Genomic DNA, 22,689 nt, shown 5'->3' with positions numbered 1-22,689 from the left:
ATGGCAGTGATTCAGTCTAGGAAATGTAAAATGAATGCATGCATCAAGAAAAAGACATCTGCCATAATGGCAGCTATTTCAGTCCTTTTTAGGAAATGTTAGCAAATATGCAGAATGTTATGCATTGTGTTATTGTGCTTTAATCAGTTTGGTTATATGGTGAAGACCTGGATAAACAAAGCATGACAATGCTCAGGGTAGACATTTTAACAGAAAAAGAAGCATAGAATAAATGCCTTAGTCCAACTTAGATATCCTGTGTGTATATACCAAGATGGCCACCTTTGATGAAAACAGTTAAGAAGCTTATCTACAAGTCAGGGGTACTACGTTTGGGCTGAGATGCTTAAATCTTGTCCTCTCTGACCACCAGCAGTCTGTACATACAAAAGATCAAGCTGGGGTACAGGCCTTTTTTCTACACAATTATCTACCCACCAGCAGTCTGTACATGCAAAATCCCAAGCTGGGGTACAGGCCTTTGTTCTACACAATTATCCACCCACCAGCAGTCTGTACATGCAAAATCCCAAGCTGGGGTACAGGCCTTTGTTCTACACAATTATCCACCCACCAGCAAACTGTACATACAAAATCCCAAGCTGGGGTACAGGCCTTTGTTCTACACAATTATCCACCCACCAGCAGTCTGTACATGCAAAATCCCAAGCTGGGGTACAGGCCTTTGTTCTATACAATTATCCACCCAGCTTCTTTGTAAATGTTTGGCAGTATCCACTAACCTACCACATGAAGCATGGCATATCTCCCATACCAGGTACTAAAAGTGTGGGGCAGACAACACCAACTACTGGCACATGAGATATGCGTGTGTGGATTGGCATATTTAATTTGATTTCTGACTTCCTCAGCAAAGTTCCTACACCAAAGGCTTGGCAGCTGTTTAGTATTTTTGATTATACAATGACCGGCCATTAATATTCTGAAATGAGCATGCTGACTGGCCAGATCAACCAGCATGCCCATTGTAAATCCGAGAATATACCAACGGAAAAAGGTCCGGTCACCCCAGACTTTTTTCCGTTGATATATTCTGTCATTTTTTTTTTTATATTGGTTAAAAAAAAAAAAAAAAAAAAAACTGTAGTCCAGACTCCAGACATACGAGAGACAGTATAGAGAAAATATGAGGAAAATCACTTACGTTATTTAACATTAAAGACACGTAGCTGATTTCCCTTGTATTTTCTCTACTCAGTCTCTCTCCCAACTGCCCAAACTTTTTTTAATTAAAAAGAAAAAGAAAAACAGAGTAACGGAGATCTTTTCTCCATTGCTTACTTTCCCAAGCACTGATGTACTGGGTATGTGTGGGAATGCAAGTCCCACACGTGTGCAGTACATCAGTTAAAGCAAGTAGGAGATGTAGAGTGGCGGAAGGACAGCACACCACCCTAATACAAAGACATTATTTAAATAATGTCATTTTATAATAGAAATAACCCACTTCTGGGTGTGAGTAATGCTGGATTTACCCACAGTTGTCTTTGTTTGGTCACTCGGGCTTTGCTCTCATGACCAAACCACACCAACCGTGGGTAAATCCAGCATTACCCACACCCATGCATGGGTTATTGCTTAATTAACCAGTTCATGTGTCAGTGAAGGAAACCAGGTGGAGTCCTCATGCCCCAACTGTAATGAACAACCTCTGTATAAACATTAACAGGTCTCCATAACAACACAGATAACTCCTTTATACAGAAATATCTATACTATACCAGGGAATAGTGTATTATCATAAGTTCTTTTAACCTTCTGCATCCTCCTCTTAGCTATGGGAAAATGTATTAACTGTACTTTATGGAGAGGTATTAGTAATCATTAAATGATAATGCCTACTCCAATGTGTCAAGAGTATAACATTCTTCATATTTTTACTATGAAGATGTTAAGTACTGTCTTGGACAGAACAATGACTTGTTTAACTACATGCTAAGCCAAACAGATTTTTATGCATTGTAGAGCTATTATACCCCCTAGTTCAACTTCTGCTTTTAGTTCGTAGAGAACTCTGAACAGTGTATCTGTATCATGAGATAATGTTATCAGTCAACACGTCAGGCAGTGTATCTATATCATTTGATAATGTTATCAGTCAACACATCAGGCAGTGTATCTGTATCATGAGATAATGTTATCAGTCATCACGTCAGGCAGTGTATCTGTATCATGAGATACTGTTATCAGTCATCATGTCAGGCAGTGTATCTGTATCATGAGATAATGTTATCAGTCATCACGTCAGGCAGTGTATCTGTATCGTGAGATAATGTTATCAGTCATCACGTCAGACAGTGTATCTGTATCATGAGATAGTGTTATCAGTCATCACGTCAGGCAGTGTATCTGTATCATGAGATGATGTTATCAGTCATCACGTCAGGCAGTGTATCTGTATCATAAGATAATATTATCAGTCATCACGTCAGGCAGTGTATCTGTATCATGAGATAATGTTATCAGTCATCACGTCAGACAGTGTATCTGTATCATGAGATAGTGTTATCAGTCATCACGTCAGGCAGTGTATCTGTATCATGAGATAATGTTATCAATCATCACGTCAGGCAGTGTATCTGTATCATGAGATAATGTTATCAGTCATCACGTCAGACAGTGTATCTGTATCATGAGATAGTGTTATCAATCATCACGTCAGGCAGTGTATCTGTATCATGAGATAATGTTATCAGTCATCATGTCAGGCAGTGTATCTGTATCATGAGATAATGTTATCAGTCATCACGTCAGGCAGTGTATCTGTATCATGAGATAATGTTATCAGTCATCACGTCAGGCAGTGTATCTGTATCATGAGATAATGTTATCAGTCATCACGTCAGGCAGTGTATCTGTATCATGAGATAATGTTATCAGCCATCACGTCAGGCAGTGTATCTGTATCATGAGATAATGTTATCAGTCATCACGTCAGACAGTGTATCTGTATCATGAGATAATGTTATCAGTCATCACGTCAGGCAGTGTATCTGTATCATGAGATAATGTTATCAGTCATCACATCAGGCAGTGTATCTGTATCATGAGATAATGTTATCAGTCATCACGTCAGACAGTGTATCTGTATCATGAGATAGTGTTATCAATCATCACGTCAGGCAGTGTATCTGTATCATGAGATAATGTTATCAATCATCACGTCACGCAGTGTATCTGTATCATGAGATAATGTTATCAGTCATCACGTCAGACAGTGTATCTGTATCATGAGATAATGTTATCAGTCATCACGTCAGGCAGTGTATCTGTATCATGAGATAATGTTATCAGTCATCACGTCAGGCAGTGTATCTGTATCATGAGATAATGTTATCAGTCATCATGTCAGACAGTGTATCTGTATCATGAGATAATGTTATCAGCCATCACATCAGGCAGTGTATCTGTATCATGAGATAATGTTATCAGTCATCACGTCAGGCAGTGTATCTGTATCATGAGATAATGTTATCAGCCATCATGTCAGGCAGTGTATCTGTATCATGAGATAATGTTATCAGTCATCACGTCAGGCAGTGTATCTGTATCATGAGATAGTGTTATCAGTCATCATGTCAGGCAGTGTATCTGTATCATGAGATAATGTTATCAGTCATCACGTCAAACAGTGTATCTGTATCATGAGATAATGTTATCAGTCATCACGTCAGGCAGTGTATCTGTATCAGATAGAATTGCAGACTGGTGATGGGTAAAAGCTATTATTATCATTATACTCCAGATGTATACATGAGTTATTTTCATTATTATTTTTTAAAAAAGATTAATTTTTACTTTTATTTATTTATTTAACATTTGTTTATTGGGAAAGTCCAACTTGGAATGGAGCCAATTGTCAGTGGAGGCCCGGGGAGAAATGCTCCAGGCACATGTCTTTGTAATATGGGAGGAAACTGGTGCACCCGGGGGAAACCCACACGAATGCAGGGAGGACAGGCAGACTCCACACAGAAGGCACTCCAGCCGAGAATCAAACCAGCGAACCTCTTGCTGTAAGGTGACAATACTGCTGCTGCACCACTGTGCCATCAATTACATTAAGTGGGCATCCACAGGTAAATTGTTGCTAACAGGCAGCTCTGCATTTTATTATAATATGGGTGCAAAGTGTTGTATTTCATTGTTGTCTATTTGGAAAACTCAAAAGTGAAAATTATTGCAAAAACATACTTATTACTAATAAAATAATAAACACAGTGGTGCTACAACTAATCATGTCAATTATTAATATGTTAATAAATACGGTGGTGAGACCAGATGGCATAGTGGTTAACTTCTTCACCTCCCATGCACAAGGTAGAAGGTTCAATCCTGATCTCCAACCAATGCCTGTTTGGAGTTTGCATGTTCTCCCTGTGTCTCCATTGGGTTTCTCCCATGTCCAAAAAACATGCTGAGTGTTTCCATCTCAAACTCACAAATGAATGGAGATGTGGGCAGCAGCACAGACTCTACATGGTGCCCTATAGGGGGAAGAGATGTACAAAGCACTTGCTTTGGGCATCTTCTGTGGTGCGCAGTATCCTTCAAGATAGGAGAACATGGACCACAGACTGTATGCCATAAAATATGGCTCTAGGTGATTCGGTCATGTTGACTAATGTCGTCAAAAATAGGCATGGGTAGTTACCATGATAACATGGGGTGAGGACCCGGCCTACTCTGACCCATGCCAGGGGTATATGTACCCCTATTGGCCAATGTGTGCCTGCCATAAAGCCCAGCAGCCCTGGATCAATTAGGTACTGGCTGGCCAGTGTCTAGTTGCCCAGCCTGCGTTACCTGGGATAGCTCTGACAAACATGAACTGAGAATTGCTACGCTTAATTTAACACAGCTTGGAAGTGATGATACGGGGAGGCTGGACATCCTATGTATCCAGTAGATGAGTATCTCAGCCTATGCCCCACAACAGAGTTGTGATAGTGATAGTGAGGAAAAGAGTGCATTCATACAGCAGTTGCAGGACCTAGTAGATAAAGCAGAATAACATGAATTGGTGTTGATAATGGGTGACTTGAATGCACATATCAAGACAGACAAAACAAGATATGAGAACTGCCTGGGTCCACATGGGTGGGGCAACAGGAATAAAGAAGGAGAAGCCATTCTAGACTTATGTCTGGCAAATGGCTTGATAGTAGCCAACACATGGTTCAGAAAGAGAGGCAGTCACAATATCACATACAAGAGTAGCCAACATGCAACTCAGGTAGACTTCCTCCTTGTAAGGAAAAGGCACTGGGGCAGAATCCATGATTGCAAACCCCAGTGAAACAGTCAGCCCACAGCATAAACCACTAGTTGCCACAATCAGCTGCAAGCAGTGGTCAGAGAAGGCTTTAAGGTCAACAAAGACCAGACCTGGAAGTTTACTGGAGAAAAAGTACAACAATTCAAGGAAATACTCAGGGCTCTAGCACCCCAAGAAGAGAAGGAAATAGGTGGAGTTGAAGAAGAATGGCAGCACCTAAAAACAGCATGTGTGAGGACTACAGAACTAATATGTGATCGAGCCAGGTATGGAAATAAGGTACATAAGGAAAGCTGGTGGTAGAATGTAAAAGTCCAGGAAATTGTCAAAAGAAAAAAGGAGTGCAGGAAGAAGTGGGAGATAGAAAAGACTGACCAGGCTAGGAAGGACTACTGGTTGGCTAACAAAGAAGCTAATAAAGAAGTTGCAATAGCAAAGACTAGGGCATCGGAGGCACTGCACCAACTTCTGGGAAGTGACTAAGTAAGGGGCACGAAGAAACTATATCAGGTTGCAAGGCAAAGACAGAAAGATAAAGAAGATAGTCAGACACTCTTCATAAGGGATGCCAGCAATAACCTGCTCACCTGCCCAGAGGACATCAAAGGAAGGTGGAAGGAGTATTTCCAGCAGCTTCTGAATGAAGAAAACCCCAAAGTAGCTGTACTGCCCCAGAAACAGCCTATGAAGAAAGAAGAAGAGGAGCCCACCCTAGAAGAAGTAAGAACAGCACTAAGGAAAATTAAGTCAGGGAAAGCAGCAGGCTCAGATAAGGTCACAGCAGATATGATAAAGATGCTGGGTGAGATAGGGGAGAAATGGCTCCTGAGGGTTCTAATAGCAGTGTGGAGAGAAAGGTGCATCCCCAGATGACTGGAGAATAAGTATACTCATACCAGTGTACAAGAACAAAGGGGTCATCCACAACTGTGGGCAGTACAGAGGCATCAAACTCCTATCACATTGTATGAAAGTTCTGGACAGGGTGTTGATAAATGGATACTCAGAGTAGTAGAATGTAAGATGGGAGATGAGCAGTTCAGATTCAGATCAGGATGCAGCACAACTGACCCAATGTTTGCATTGAGACAGATACTTGAGAAGAAGCTAGAGATGAGGAGAGAGTCCATCTGGGCATATGGCAAGGTCCAAGAAAGCTGATCTGAGCAATACTGCGGTGGTTTGAAATCCCAGAAACATTAGTAAAATTAGTGCAGGCTATGTCCAAGGACCCAATGACTGAAGTGCAAACAGTGTCGGCTTCACAGAAGGGTTCTCAGTAGGTGTGGGTGTACATCAGGGTTCAGCTCTGAGGGGATGGATCAGCAAAGCTGCTGTATGCAGACAATGTGGCAGTACAGGCAAACTCCGAGATAGAACTTCAGCAAAGGATAGGAGAATGAAATGCAAATCTAAAGGCACATGGGATGAAACTAAGCACAGATAGGATGGTGGTAATGGCAGCAAATTGGGGAAATCAGAAGAAGCTGTGACTAGAGATAGAAGGGAAGATAGTGGAACAGGTAAACAGGTTCTAGTATCTGGGAGGAGTAGTTGAGGAGAAGGGTAGTCTGAATGAAGAGGTCAAAGCTAGAATCAGAAGGGCTGCAGCCAACTGGCATAGAGTATCAGGTATAGTCTATGACAGAAGAATGTCAAAGAAGCTGAAAAGTAAAGCGTACAAGACAGTGGTGCGACCAGTACTACTGTATGGTACAGAAACCTGGGCAGTAAAGGCAGAACAATTGAAGAAGCTAGAGGTGATGGAAATGAAGTGCTGGAGAAAGGTGGTAGGATGCACACTGCTGGACAGATGAAGAAATGAGGACATAAAAGCAGAAGCCAACGTAGTTCTAATTGCAGAAAAGATCAAAGAGAACAGATTACGTTGGTTTGGGCATGTGTGTAGAAAAGCAGAAGACAATGTGGTGAGGGAGATTTGGGACAGACAGGAAGAAGGTAAGAGGAAGTGAGGGTGTCCAGCAAAGAGGTAGATGGATTGTGTGAAAGAAGATCTGCGACAGTCAGGCATGAGTGTTGAAGAAGGCAGGAGTGTGGCACTGAATCGAGAGAGTTGGTGACAGTTAACACGATACCCTGACCCCATGTAGAAAAAATAGGAAAAAGGGGCTGATGATGATGATGATGAAATACAGTGGTGCTAAAACTGAGTTCTGTTAATATTTCAGACAGTATAATTGCACAATATGTGCACATATGACAACATAGTGGCCTTTCTAGGGTACTAATCAGTTGTCGTCATGGTAACTGATTATGGATTATAATACTGAGACAATAATGTAGACATGTAAAAATGCAGTGTAGCTGATATCCCAAAACAACTGATAGTTACTTTTCTTCCTAACAGTGTAAACAAAAGGCTACATGTATAATGCGTTTTTTGTTTCATTTATACTAATATATTGATGTAGTTTAACATTTATATAACTTTTTGTTCAATTATAATCAAACAAGAAGTACATGATGTTTCTATGCAATAGGAAAACAGATTATGTTTTTGAAAATTGGGTCATACTTGGTTAATTAACTGAAATAAATAAATACAAATCACAAACCTGTGCTAGGATTCTGGTACACTGTGCACAAACGGGATGAATGGGTGATATTAGTTTGTGAAGCAGCCAGTAAAAATGCTATTGCTCTGTGCCTTGCTCTACTCAGTGTTTATATTTCAAGGACACCAGCTGATTACATTTTCAGACATTTTATGTTATATCTCAAAACATACATACATTACATTACACAACTCAAAGAATGTAAGGTCATGCCTGTCTGACCAGAAACAATACCAGAGCTGTACACAGAACAGTATACGTTTACTGCACTGTTAATATCAGAATGTACTACAAAAAATGTTGCAATTTCACTCTCACCTGTGCATTTATTAATGGTTTCTTCTTTTGAAGAGTTTGTTGAAGCATGCCAGGCTCGACACGTATAGTTATACCATTTGTTCCACTCGTCAGCTGGGACTGTCACAGTGCTTGTCATCTGAAACTGGATACCATGTCCTGTCATGTATTTGTTGTTAGATGACATAAGCGTCCCATTTGAAAACCATTTAACTTCAATTTCTTTTGGGCTAAAGTTGGAAATCAGGCATATTAAACTCACTGTTGTGTTTCCTTTTTCACATGAATTTACTTGGACTTGGAGAGATGGTGGTGTTGGGGGTATCCAGGCTTTAAAAGAGTAAAAACACCAAACATTTTTACATGGTAAGCATTCAGTACTGGACATATTGTATATTTTTCTTGTTACAGCCATGAGCTCATCCAACTAGACTAGTCAGAGTTAGCTCCATTGCAGTTATGAGGATATTTACTTTCAGAGTCCTATTTAGAGAAATATTTTGTCTTGTGTTTTAGGAGTTTTCCAAGTACAGGCACTCTTAAGAAGGCATGCAGATACAGAACTTTAGTGGTGGAAACAATTACCTCCTTGAACATGTAGCAGACAGAGCTAATAATGGTAATATGGATGTATTGCAAGATGTGAATTGAGCAGATGCATTTGTATTTTTTTTTACATGCAGCTAATGCAAATAGAAAACCACACATCACATGAGCAGTAACAATACCGAGCAAGAATAATTAATCATACATTTCTGACAGATAACTAAAAACATTTGGTGGAGGCAATGCATGTCTCCTTCTTGCTATTTGAGACAACGACTATTTGCTTTCATGCTGTTTCACACAAAACAGAGGAATAATACATACAATGTTTCCCATGGAACAGAGGAATAATACATACAATGTTTCCCATGCAACAGAGGAATAATATGCTTCCCATGGAACAAAGGAATAATGCATACAATGTTTCCCATGGAACAGAGAAATAATACACACACACAGACATACAATGTTTCCCATGGAACAGAGGAATAATGCATACAATGTTTCCCATGGAACAGAGAAATAATACACACACACACATACAATGTTTCCCATGGAACAGAGGATTACTGCACTATTTATTTATTATTTCTTTACCACAAAAGTGTTACCTGGAACAAAGCCAATTTTCAGCAGATGCCTGGGGAGAAACACTCCAGGCATGTCTTCGTAATGTTGGAGGAAGACAAGAGTACCTGAGGCAAACCCACACAAATGCAGAGGACATACAGACGGCACCCTAGCTGAGAATTGAACCAGTGAACTTCTTGCTGTGAGGTGACAACATTACCGCTGTACCACTGCACCATCAACCATTTTTGTAATAGGAATAATGAAATGAAAGTAGAATTACTCTGGTATTTAGAAGTGATTTATGGACACTTAGTTACACTGAGAATTACAACTTGCTCTGAACGTTTTGGTATGAAGGAAACTGTCAGTAACGTATGATGCTATTGTAACTTTCCGTGTTGTATCTTACATATGAAGATTTCATTGTTGCAGGTCTGATGGGCTAGGTGGTGATGTTTCAGTCTTTCTAAAAGAACATCTAAAAGCCAGAAGCCAAAAAGTAAACTGAGGACTAGAAATGTGTATGCAGTAATTAATATCAGTGCTACTACTGAATTTAACATCACAGTAGTCTGTCATGTAATATGTTCCATGAGGCAGCAGTAGAATTTCCACATTAAGCTCCAACATGTAACAATCCATGAAAATTCAAGTATAACCAGAGGACTTTGATTACCCTAAAACTGACTGTCTAAACTACTCATTTTTAAGAACATATTTCTGATATTAGTTCATTATTGGAATCAAAACACTGGAACAAATTGTTCAAAATATGATTATGTCTGGCAATATCATAGATATCATATCATAACGACAAACCTAAGATTTTTCAAGTCCCTACCCTCAGCTATGCCTTCTGCAATCAACACAGAACTTGATGCCATCATGTTTAACTACAAAATAAAACTCATTTATAAACAAATCATCCTTCTTAAATGTAACTAAAGGAAAATACAATGTAGCAAATGGCATACCTCTTAAAACTGCCTGGGATATCACCCTTAATGAACCTATAAGTTTGATTAGGATTCTGTCAATGTTTTAAGATATTACTAACAAATGAAATCATGAACACACAAACACACATACATATACACAAAATATAACTACAAACATAAATAATAAAGAACTTTAGTGGGCTCAGGAATTTAATAAAATATACAGCAGAATAAAATGCATACTACTGAGCTCTGAAAAAATGACCCTCCTTATAAAGTCAAGGTAAATTAAATATAGCTCAGAAACTACTGTCTAATAAAGTATTGATTACATCCACAAACATGTAAAATCGTGAGGATACTTGCAGTGCAACTTATTCAAAATAACCACAAAAGGTAGTACGGTTCAGTACCAATGAAAGCTGTCTTCCAAATCATAAAACCAAAGGCTCGTTCCACAAATTCAGCTCACAATTCCACAGATTTTATACTGCTTATTAAACGAATGGACAGAACTAGATTCTAGTACTGTCTATTTGTTTAATAAACAGTATAAAATCTGCGGAATTGTGAGCTGAATTTGTGGAACGAGCCTTTGGTTTTATGATTTGGAAGACAGCCTTCATTGGTACTGAACCGTACTACCTTTTGTGGATGTTTATTTATTTTTGTTCTTGACTTATTCAAAACAACACTGATGGTCCTACTTCTGTTAGATACGGAACAATATGACAGCAATGAAGTTTGGAACAGACCATTTCATCCTAGGACATCTTCAAGTGGGGGCTAGACACACAGATTAGCAGGAATTAAGATAATAAGGGGAGGATAGGGTTAAATGGGATGCAGGGATGTTTAGGAGGAAATGAGGTAAGGGTAGGGAGGGGCTTAGAGGGTTTTGTCAAGTGTAACTGAGGTAGGGGTCACATTTTGGCAAGAACTTGCTACTCTCTCACCCTTCCCCTTTTTATTAGTGGGATTGTGGTTATTTCTGTTGAGGAAGGCTTGCCCTCTTCTGTTCCCCTTCTGGTGTTGGATGTGCAGTTCAATAAGTTGGGACGGAAAGTGAGCGGTTGCTCTAATGGATAAGTTAATAAGCAAACAGAGCTGCTTATTTGGATGGTGGTGTAATTCAATAAATTGAAGGTGAGCAGGGTAACACTGCTTTGTTAGTGCAAAGATAAGTGAGCAAGTGGGGGACGCTGTGTATCAAGGGTGAGTGGTTACACTGCCCTTATGGTTATTTTATGTTTTCTTTCATGGATGTTACGCTGCCCTTATGGTTATTTTATGTTTTCTTTCATGGACGTTATTATCACCTGAGTTATGTTTTGGTTGAAATTTATAATTATTGGTTAACAATCATGTTTATGGAAGTTTAATAAAGGTCGTCAAATGTCATTCAGTGTTGTGTGTTTATTGAAGTGGACCAGAACAATGTGTGAACAAACATCCTGTACTGTATGGCACTCTTCAAAAAGATAAAAGTAGCACTTGATGAAGGCTGGCAGTATATATTGTGTGTCTTAGCATTGTTTTCTTAGCATTGTTATTTCTTGGGTAACTTCTACAATATGGGTATAAGTGTTAAAATTTAAAGTATTTAATGTCAATCCGTAAGTAATTCTTCAGGTGAAATAATAGTTAAAGAGTCTGATACAATTTGTTATTGTGGAAGGTTACCTGTCTTTTCCAACATGGGATACCAGACTTGTCCTACAGGGTGCTTTACTGGGGAACTCTCATTTTGGACTATTCTTCGCAAACACAGAAAAGGGAAATGTATAACCAACTGTACTGGTTAGCATAATTACTTCAATAAACAAATGCTAAAGCTCTCCAAGATGGTCTGCACAAGTACACATGACCTTGCCTTTAACATCAGTAAATAGCATTATGATACCTGACAACAAACATAAATTATGATAGAAAATAAATGGTAAAGTTATTTAAAAAATCATAAAAATGCCATCATTAAATTCTTAATGACAATAGTAAAAAGCAATTTAAACTTTGATCAGTGTGCATTAACAAACTACAGAAAAGCATATTCTGTATCCAGTCTAATTCTAAAGACACTGTACTTCAGTGAGCCATCCTGTTATTAAATACATTTTGTATTTTGTAACAGCCAAACCAACCACCTGAAATAATTTGGAAAGGGGCAATGATTCAAAATGGGAATATCAGAGGATTAGAAAATGTAAACTATTCAGAAAAGACTTCCAGAACTATAATTATATTATTTTTCTTATGAATTTATAAAAGGCTGGCCATTGTCTGGTCTGTAATGCAGTCCTGAGCTGGTTCTATTTTAATACTATATCTTTGGAATGCACTGCCTGGGGATCTAACACCAGAGGAGGGAATCTAATGCTTAAAATAAACATCACTAATTAAAAAAATGACAGCTTCATTAAGCAGTGCATTTCAAGATTAAAATAGGTTCATAGGTTGATACTAGGCTATCTGCCCTAGGGCATTTATAAGCCTAGCCAGAGTGTGTTTGGCTTTCGCCACCCCTTTAGATTAGTAGACTGTGCCTTTGAATAGTAGGTCACAGAAGATAGCCCTTTTAAGGTTAGTTTACTGTGCCTCTGCCCAGCAGGGACACAGAAGAGATCCCCGGGGTAAACTTACGATCTTCCATCCACTCGTCAAGATTTCTCTTGAAGAGTATCAGTGAGGGGCTCTGCCTAACTTGGACTGGGATTTTGTTCCAGAGTGAGGGGAGCCTCTGGGTTATGAATCTGTCCCTCCAGCATGTCCTATTTATTTTTGTGCTGAGGTTTAAGTCCCTGGAACGTGTAGCTCTAAGGGATTTCGATTTCTTGAGGTGCAGCATGTCCATTAATTCTGGTTTGGGCATGGCTTTATACGTCAGGCACAGATCGCCTCTGAGTAGGCGGCAAGCAACTGAGTAGAGCTGGAGTTTCTTTAGCCAAACTGCATAGGACATCTGTTTGAGTCCCTTAATTCTCTTGGTGAGGTACTTTTGGGGTCTTTCCAGTTGCTGCAGGTGTCAGGTAAGGTACATCCCAAATGGGGCATTGTATTCAATTATGAGCCTGATGAGTGATGAGTAGAGGGGCACAATGACCTCTCTTGATCTAGATGTGAAACCTTTTGTGATAAGGTGGGCTATATAGAAGGTCTTTCTAACCACTTTGGCAACGTGATTGTCAAAGGAGAGATTACTATATACTTGGGTCCCCAAATCCCTAATTATTTCTTCCGTACTTAATAGATTACCACTTATGTGGTAATTTGTGGGCACTTTGTTTTTCCCAAAGGGGATGACTATGCATTTGTTGGCATTTAGCTTTAGGCCATGGCTCTGGCACCAGTTATCCATCTCTGTGAGACTGTTTTGGTGGATACTTGTGTCAGCCGGCGAGTCGATTATGGCACCCAGTTTGCAGTCATCTGCGAACTTGGTCAGCCATAGTCCTCCCATGTTAGCCTGTACCTCAGAGAAATATTTATTTATTTATTTAATTTATTTTACATTTGTTAACCGGGATATTCCGACTGGACCAGGTCCATTTTCAGCGGAGGCCCTGGGAGAAAAGCTCCAACATCAAGTTAGACAAATACAGTACATCCAGCATAATACACAAAACAGGTTACATCATGTATGCTGAGCATAGTAATATAACAAGAATTAATAAAAACACTCCAGGTAAAAGATATAGAACATGGGTAAAAAGACAATGTCAGTCATACTTTGGTAAGAAAAGAAAATATATCAAGTAAGATTCTACAGTTAAAAGTACCCTTTCAGATGACCAAGCCTACAGGGGATCAGAGCTCCAGCATGTGATCAGAGAGGAATTTGGGAAGTTAATAGTAGTATGGGTAGGGTTATGTGATACAAGGGCATAACCAGGTACTAAGAAGGTGTGATTTGAGGGAGTTTTTGAATATGGATGTGGAGGGGGCAGTGGACACAGATAGGGGAAGAGAGTTCCAATTTCTGGCAACGGTGTGGGAGTAGAGTGCTTTCCTGCATTATTGTTAGCCTTGGTGATGGAGAGGAGAGATTTTTCACTGGATCTTAGGTATCGGTTTGCAGTATAGACAGTAAGTAGGTTGGATAATGAGGGTTTTTTCAGGATATTTGAGAATATTGTAGGCTGTGCCCAGCTGGTGATAGTTAAGTAGCTGTGGTAGCTCAAGCCATTTTAGTTCTTTTAGTGCAGCACAGTGATGGGTTCTATAGGCTGAGTTAGTAGCAAACTTGGCTATTTATTGTAGCATGATTCTAGTTTGTCTAGGTCACATTGTCTGATTTGGGTAAAGATTGGTGCTGCGTATAATAGAGTTGAGAGGAGGTGGCTTTGTGCAAGAGTGACTCTTGCTTTTTGTGAGAGAAGGGACTTATGCCTGTATAGGGAGCCTAGTTTTTTGTGTACTAGTTTTATGGTATGTGAGATGTGAACATCAAAGTGGAGATTATTGTCTATTTCAATGCCCAGAAGTTTGGTGTGGTTAGAAGGGGAGATGGTGGTGCCGTCCTTAGATGTTATGGTAAAGGAGAGTTTTTTTTTATCTATTAGGGGTAAATAGTAGCAGTTTTTTTTTTGGGATTTAGAATTAGTTGGATCCCAGATATCCATTTTTCAACTGAGATAAAGGTATCTTGAGTGAGTGTATGTAGGGTGGTGGGAGATGAGGCGGAGCAGATCAGAGTTGAATCATCTGCATATTGTATGAGTGTGGCATGTTGTGTAGAGCATTTGAGGTTATTTGTGAAAATAGAGAACAACAGCGGGCCCAGTATAGAGCCCTGTGGGACACCTATGGTGGCTGGAAGTTGTGTAGACAGAGTTCCTTTCCACTGGACTGATTGTTGCCTGTCAGACAAGTAGCTTCTAAACCAGGTTATACTAGAGGAGGTGAAGGATAATGATGTTAGTGAGTCTAGTAGAATGGAGTGGGAGACCATATCAAATGATTTTGAGAGGTCTAGGAAAATGGCTGCTACATATTTGCTATCATTCCTGTGAAGGTTTATATAATTAGTGAAAGATAGAAGGGCTGTGGTAGTGCTGTGATGTGGACGGAAACCGTGTTGAGTGGTAGATAGTAGATTGTGTGTGTTAAGAAATGTCATCACTTGCAAGTGGATGCATTTCTCAAGAATTATGGATAAGGGGCAAAGGATGGCAATAGGTCGGTAGTTGGAGAATTCATAAGAATTACCTCATTTATGGAGAGGAATGATGCGAGATACTTTCCAGAGTTTGGGTATATAGGATTCTAGTATGGAGCGGTTGATAAGGACGGAGACAGGATATGATAAGGAGTCACTAGCCATTTTTAGGTATGCAGCAGGTATGTTATCAGCTGCTAGTGTGGTTGGCTTTAGTTTTAGGAGGAGTTTTTTTGATAATTGAGGTGGGCACTGGTGATAGGCTGAAAGAGGGGGTGGTGTGGAATAGGTTAGTTTGTGACTGAGGTAGACTGTTTTTGGTTATTTGACTGGACAGGGCTAAGATGGATTTAGTAAAATGGTTATTAAATTGAGAAGCTATGTCTAGGGTATTGTTATTAGAGTTGGGTGCTAGGGTTGTGGTTTTGCCTGGCTTTAGTAGGGAGTTAATGGCATGCCAGAATTTTTGTGGACTATTTTAATATTTCCTTTGGGCACTAAGAAAATAGTTTTGTTTGTTTATTTTGGATTCAGCCTTGGCCTTGTTTCTAAGCTGTTGATAGTATTGTCTGGAGCTAGGGGTTTTGTCAGTTTTCCAGATTTTCCAGGATTTATCTCTAGCTTTTAGTAAGGCTCTGGTGTCCCTATTTAGCCAGGGTGCATAGTTGGCTTTAACTCTGATCTTTCTGCTGGGAGCTAGACTATTAAGGATGTTAGAGAAGGTTGTATTGAAGTAGTCTACTGCCTGGTCTAACCTGAGTGTCCGTAGTGGTTCCCAGTTGCAGTGGCTTAGGACAGTATTTAGGTATCATGGGGTAAGGTTACGGTCATCTCGTACAAATTTGTAGACTACTGGTTTGGGGTGATTGGAGTGTTTCTGGAGTAGGAAGGTGGGGAGATGATCACTTAAGTCATCTGGGAGACAGCCTACTGTATAGTTTTGTTTGGGATAGTTGGTTAGTGTCCAGTCCAGTATGGATTCTCTCTTTGTTTTCTCATCTATTCTAGTTGGTTCTTTAATTAGTTGAGAGAACCCATATAGATTGATATGTGTAGAGGGGCTGCTGGAGTTAGAGGTTGCCCAGTCAGTGTTAAGGTCTCCTAGTAGGATCGTTTCCTGAGGTAGATTGTCCTTTGTTCAGTGTAGGATGTCTTCTATTATGAGCGAGTTGTTGCCTGGAGGTATGTAGCAGCATATTATATTGATCTTCTTGGTGTCTTTTATGGATAGGACAGAAAACAGGACTTCAGCATTTTGAAAAGTGGGTGGTGTGGTGTGCAGGAGCAGGAGGTTAAGGGTGTTTTTAAAGAGAATGGCTACTCCTCCTCCTTTCCTGTTTGTTCTATCAGATCTAAGTGTATTATACCCTGGGGGAAGAAAGACTTCATCTTGGATACTGGGCTTAAGCCAGGTTTCTGTAATGGCGAGTATATCAGGGCTGTAGTGGGCTATGAATGCATGTAGGTCTGTTAGCTTGTTGGTAATACTTCTTATGTTGAGATTTAGGATTAGCAGGTCAGATGTTTGTCTAGCTGAGAGGGGACCTGGATTTGGGTGAATGTCACCAGAGGTTAGCAGAATTTGTAGGAGTGTCAGTATGTGTTTTTTAATATTAATTGTTTGCGAGCTTGGTCTAGGAGAGTTTTTCTTAGTGTGATGAGATGGTGTAATTTTTGTTAGTGAGTAATATGTAGTTGTGAGATTTATGATTGTAGGGCAGATGTAGAAGTCTGAGTGGATTTGAGAGGGTGGGCTAGTGTGGGTAGTGTGATAGCAGTTATGCAGCAGTAGATCTGTTTGTAAGGAAGTTAGGAAGGTTAGCGATAGTAGAGCTAGTGATAGGGATGTGAGTGTGGGTAACATAATACTACTTTGAGTGAAAAGTACAACTAGGATTCCTGGTTGGTTGTGTGTGAGGTTAGAGTTGTGTTGTCTGGGAATGTGTTTTGGGAGTGGGATGTAATTGGATTGGGGGGTGGGGGGAGGTAGGATGAATGGTGGGTTGGGCTAGTTGTTAGGGAATTAGGGGTTGGGCTACTGGTCAGGTGATTAGGGGTTAGAATAAAAGAAGAAGTAGTGGGGGCAGGTGGAAATAGGGGGCAGGGAGGGGAGCAGAGCAAGCCCGAGTGCAGCGAGGGCAAGTGAAGCGGGCTAACACCGACTCTAAGTGTTTCTTTAGGCTTTGGTAAGTATGTAATGTTAGCTTAAATTGTAATATTTTCAACTGAAATTTTAACTGTAATTTAATATGTTTGCACTAAGTTATAGACTATGTTATGGGCACAGAGTATAATTTTCTGACATTCTTAAAAGGATATAGAATTAAAGCTGGGGTTAGTTACAGATAAAACAGGAGAGGAAATGAAATGCTCTTTTATAGATTTGAGTATTTCTCAAAAGAAACTTGACTTTAGTTGGGGGGGGGCAGTAACTGGAGAGCAATATACAACTGTTTAGTCCTGGTGATGTGCCAAACAAGAGAGGTCCCAGGACTGAGCCTTGTGGGATGCCACTTGTAACTGGTTTAGAGTCTGACATGGCACCTGCAATTCTGACCATGTGGGTTCTATCACTGAGCCAGTTTGCAACCCATCTTGTGACATAGGGGTTGATATTTAAGCTGGTGAGCTTATTTATAATGCCCGAGTGGGGTATTATTTCTTAGGCTTTTGCGTCATTCAGGTAGGCTGTGTGGACTACCTTCCATTCGTCTATGGCCCTGGTAACTATTTCAAAGAAGTCGACCAGGTTCAAGAGATTCCAAAGACATGCATCTGGAGCATTTCTCCCCAGGCATCCACTGAAAACAGGCTCTGTGGAACCTAGTCGGACATTCCCGGTCAACAAATGTTAAATAAATAAATAAAAAAATAAATAAGAGGCAAGATCTGCCCTTAACAAAGCCGAATTGGGTAGGATCCAGTGTCTGGAGGTTCCCAAAGTCTTTTTTTATGAGTTCCATGATGATACACTCCATAGCTTTGCAGACCAGGCTAGTCAGGCTTATAGGGCGATAGTTTCTGGGGTTCATTGTGGCACCACCTTTGTGGAGCAGGACCACTGTTGCTGTACGCCATTCCTTGGGTACATATCCTGTAGTAAGGCTGAGATTGAACAGTGACTTTATGTGAGGTTTAAGTTCTTCTTGAAGCTCGTGTAAGACGCAGCCCTGGACACCGTCCGGTCCCATTGATGCTGTGTTTTTTGCTTTGGAGAGGGTAGCTCTCACCTGTTCATCTGTGATGTCAGGGAGGCTACACTCTGTTGGGATAGACATTTGCTCTTTTGGGGGGGATGGGGGGAGAAATTTGCACTGAACCTGTCCGCCAGGATGTTGGCAATGTCTGTGGGTTCAGTATATTTTTTGTCATTTTGCACTAACTCAGAGCATATCAGGGAGTTGTCAACCAGGTTCCTGACATAACTAAAAAAGGCCTTATGATTGTCTTTAGTGTCTTGTGCAATTTTTCTTTCGAAACTAGCCTTAGATGATTTTATGAGGGATCGTAGTTTCTTGCTAGTACTGATCACAGATGCCTTCCTTTTTTGGGATTTTGCTCTGTCATGTAGTAGCTTCCTCCTTCTGTTGTATAGCTTATTTATGGCTGGGGTCCACCAGACAGGTCTCCTGCCTTTGGGGGAGTGAGTCTTGGTTTTATTTGGGATAGCACGATCCATGCATTCCTGTAGGTGTCCATAGAATGCGTTTGTAAAGGATTCTGTGGTTTGAGCTGTATTTTCCACTGGCCCAGGGGCTTTGAAGGATACCACCTCAGTTTTGAGAAGTGTGAAGTTTGCTTTTGAGAAGTTCTTCACCGTGGTTTCCTTGGCTGGGGGTGGGGATGGGATATGGATGTCCAGTGAGATTAATTTATGGTCTGACCTTACCAATGAGGGGTATACCTCTGGTGTGGAACATAGAGTCCCCATGTTGGTGATGACCAGGTCCAAAATGTTTTCCCCTCTTGTGGGGGTGGTGACCAGTTATTCCATAGCATTTAAGTTTATAAATTCTAGGAACCATTGGGTGAGGATGTTGGGGCTTGAGTAGTTTTCCCAGTCAATGTTTGGGTAGTTGAAGTCACCCAATATAATGGTGTTTGGAGAGACATTCATATTCTCCAGTGTTCTCAGGAAAGCCGAGTGGGGTTCCTGAGGTCGGGAGGGTGGTCTGTAGAAGGCTACAAACTGAAAGGCAGTTTTTCCCACTGTTAGTTGCACATGGATGGTCTCTGATGCTTCGTGCAGTGCTACTAACCTGGAGGTGTGGGTATCTTTGATGTATATGGATACTCCCCCTCCTTTTGTGGTTCGGTCCGAGTTTTGTGGCTGAAAAGCCTGGTATGAAGTATTACCTGATAGTGCTGGGATGCTTTCGAGAGCCTTGAACCAGGTTTCTGTAACTGCACAGATATCGATATTCTCCATACCGATGAGAGCCTCGAGTGCGTGCATCTTGAGGTTTAGACTTCTGGCGTTGAGCAGCATTACCCTTAGTTTTTTTTTTCATTGCGTTATCTATGGAGGTGGGTTTGTCTTTTGAGCCTTGCCTAAAAAAGGCACTATGGGGGTGGCAAGAGCCTTAGCCAGTATTCGAAAGCCCAGGGGTGACAGGTGCAAGCTGTCCCTAGCGAAGCAATGTGGCTTGTCGAGCATGTTATCCCAGGCTGACAGACACTGGATCCCCTTTAAATGACACCAATACTTTAGCCAATTGTTAAAATTGTTCATTTTGTCTTTATATTGTGGCATCATTTTTGGTGAGGGCAAGATGCTACTCAAGGTCAGGGTCATACCAGCCTGGGCTACATGATCAGAGAGCTCCTCTATGTCTCTTTTCATGTAGTCCAGGGAGGTACGTCTCAGGTCATTCACACCAGCATGTACAATGACAGAGTCATACTTGTACTTGCTTTAGAGTGACCTGAGTGCATGCGTTATGTGGCAGATCCTGACACCCGACAGGCAGTTTACAGTGACCTTCTCCTTGTTCAGTCTGGTGAGTGGGACATCAGTGTGTTTGACAACAGAGTCACCTATTACAAGTGTATTAGGTGTGTTGTTTAGCCTTAAGGGCTGTGACTGTGTGATACACTGACTTTGTGAACTATGTGATACGTGGGTATTGGTGTGGGGTAGGGTTTGCTTGGATGTCTGCTTTGGAGGTCTTTGCTGCTTAGGCAGATTTTTATTTAGAGCCTCCAAGTATGTTTTTGTGTGTTTATGTGTTTGGTTGGTTGATGCGGTAGGTCTATGTGAGACTGGAATTGTGGTGTGTGTGTGGTTCCCTTCTCCTCCTGACTGACTGAGCCAGTACAGGGTTGAGAGAGCTCAGCCTCCAGTTTGACTATATAGTTGCATCTCTCACATATATTTGAGCTTGTAGGGAGGAGGACAGGGTGGTCTGTGTACATAAGGCAATTGAAACATTGCCTCAAGATTCCCAGATTCACCAGCTGGACTGGAGAGTAAACCTGAAACTGACTTTTGGACATGCCAGAATAGTATAAGGAACTACTTTTTGACTGATCATAAAGGACCAATAGGGAGCCAAGTACTTAAAAGGAGTATAAGAGGGTGTAATGCTTTAGTTTATTAGTGTTTACTTATAAGATTACTTATAAGAGCAAGTGCAGGGCTTTAGGATGAAGATAGAGTGCTTTCTTTGAGATTTATATCAGTTCTAAGGGAAAAAGTGAAGAGCAGACTTTGTGGAGCCGGGAATAGTTTAAACCTGATTAAGCGGCGCTGCCCGATGGTGCGCTATGCGCAAAATCACGCAAAACCGCACAAATGTGGGTTTTAAAGCAGGGAAACTGAAAGAGATAGGAATTGACCCAAAATGGCCAATAAGCTACTAGTTCCAGGGCTGAAACCACTCCTCCAGGGACAGATAGGCTGCTCAAAGCTCCCCACTCTCACTGGTGAACAGAGACGCTTCCTCCTATCCAAGTAAGGATATGGGCAACACAGGAAACTATACCACAGTCCAGAATTCATCATAGCCTGAAACTGGACTAATCTAGTTCAGCAAAGGCGGGAAAAGAGAATATTTATTTATTTTTTTTTTTTTCAGAGAACAGCAGAAAAACACACAGAAAACACTGTAAATGCTATAAACAGGCTAGCGCACTTTAGTGTGTAGCCTGCAACAGTTATACAATACAAAAACAACTAAAAATGATAAAAAAAGTGTAAAAACTGTAAAATGCAGAAAGGCAATGCAATTTAAACTTTTAAAAGCACAGAGCAGTTTGAAACTAGCTTTTTAGGTGGGAAAAGGCAGTCAGAGCAAAAACAAACAGAAAAAAATACTTAGATCAGGAAAAGTCTCTCTTGGGTCTCTCTGTTGCCTGTATCACTCTGCAGGACACCACGAGGAGCTGTGCTGAGTTGTATACTTGTGCAAAACCACACAAATGCGGGTTTTAAAGCAGGGAAACTGAAAGAGATAGGAATTGACCCAAAATGGCCAATAAGCTACTAGTTTCAGGGCTGAGACCACTCCTCCAGGGACAGATAGGCTGCTCAAAGCTCCCCACTCTCACTGGTGAACAGAGAAGCTTCCTCCTATCCAAGTAAGGATATGGGCAACACAGGAAACTATACCACAGTCAGGAATTTAGCAAAGCCTGAAATCTGGACTAATCTAGTTCAGCAAAGGCAGGAAAAGAGAATATGTTTTTATTTTTTTTTTATTTTTTTCAGAGAACAGCAGAAAAACACACAGAAAACACTGTAAATGCTATAAACAGGCTAGCACACTTTAGTGTGTAGCCTACAACAGTTATACAATACAAAAATGACTAAAAATGATAAAAAACAAGTGCAAAAACTGTAAAATGCAGAAAGGCAATGCAATTTTTTCTTGGAATTGGAAGTTAGTTATTAACTTGCCTCAAAGATAACCTTAATGTGTATTCAGCAAACAAAAAATGTCAGCATGGGGTTAAGGCAGTCAAATGTCTTGAGGCCCATTAGTTTGTAAGCTTGTTAATTGAACCTATGAACCCATCCACCTATGGGTTTAAAATCTAACACCAAAACCTGAAGAAACAATAATGTGGATGGGGGGGTGTAGCAATATGTTGTATTAATTTACAAATTGGGGAGCCTGGATCATAAATTATACCATGCAGTACTGAGGTCTCCAGAAAGAAGAAAACAACTGTTACTCTACTGTTCATTTAGAAAAGTTCCACCAGTGAAGCAGGCAGTGAAATGCACAGGAAAAAGGGAATGCATCATCTAGTAATAAACTTTAAACTTTTGGAGACAAGATTTTTATTATTTTCTAAGACATG

At 40.5% G+C, this 22,689-nt stretch overlaps 1 gene segment (V, D, J or C); it reads right to left on the bottom strand.

The window, feature by feature from the left end:
• Window positions 1–8,053: 8,053 nt before the first annotated feature.
• The window catches only part of LOC122814894, a 129,986-nt gene continuing 115,350 nt past the window's right edge, over window positions 8,054–22,689 (bottom strand). Inside the window, 1 exon segment of the C gene segment in view lies at window positions 8,054–8,502. Within this exon segment, the coding sequence occupies window positions 8,054–8,502 (449 nt within the window).

The sequence above is a fragment of the Protopterus annectens genome, chromosome 11.part0, assembly GCF_019279795.1.
Source record: "Protopterus annectens isolate FY-2018-M chromosome 11.part0, PAN1.0, whole genome shotgun sequence".
NCBI classification, from domain to species: domain Eukaryota; kingdom Metazoa; phylum Chordata; order Ceratodontiformes; family Protopteridae; genus Protopterus; species Protopterus annectens.
The sequence above is the reverse complement of the archived record's forward strand: the minus strand, read 5'-3'. Positions and strand labels throughout refer to the sequence as shown.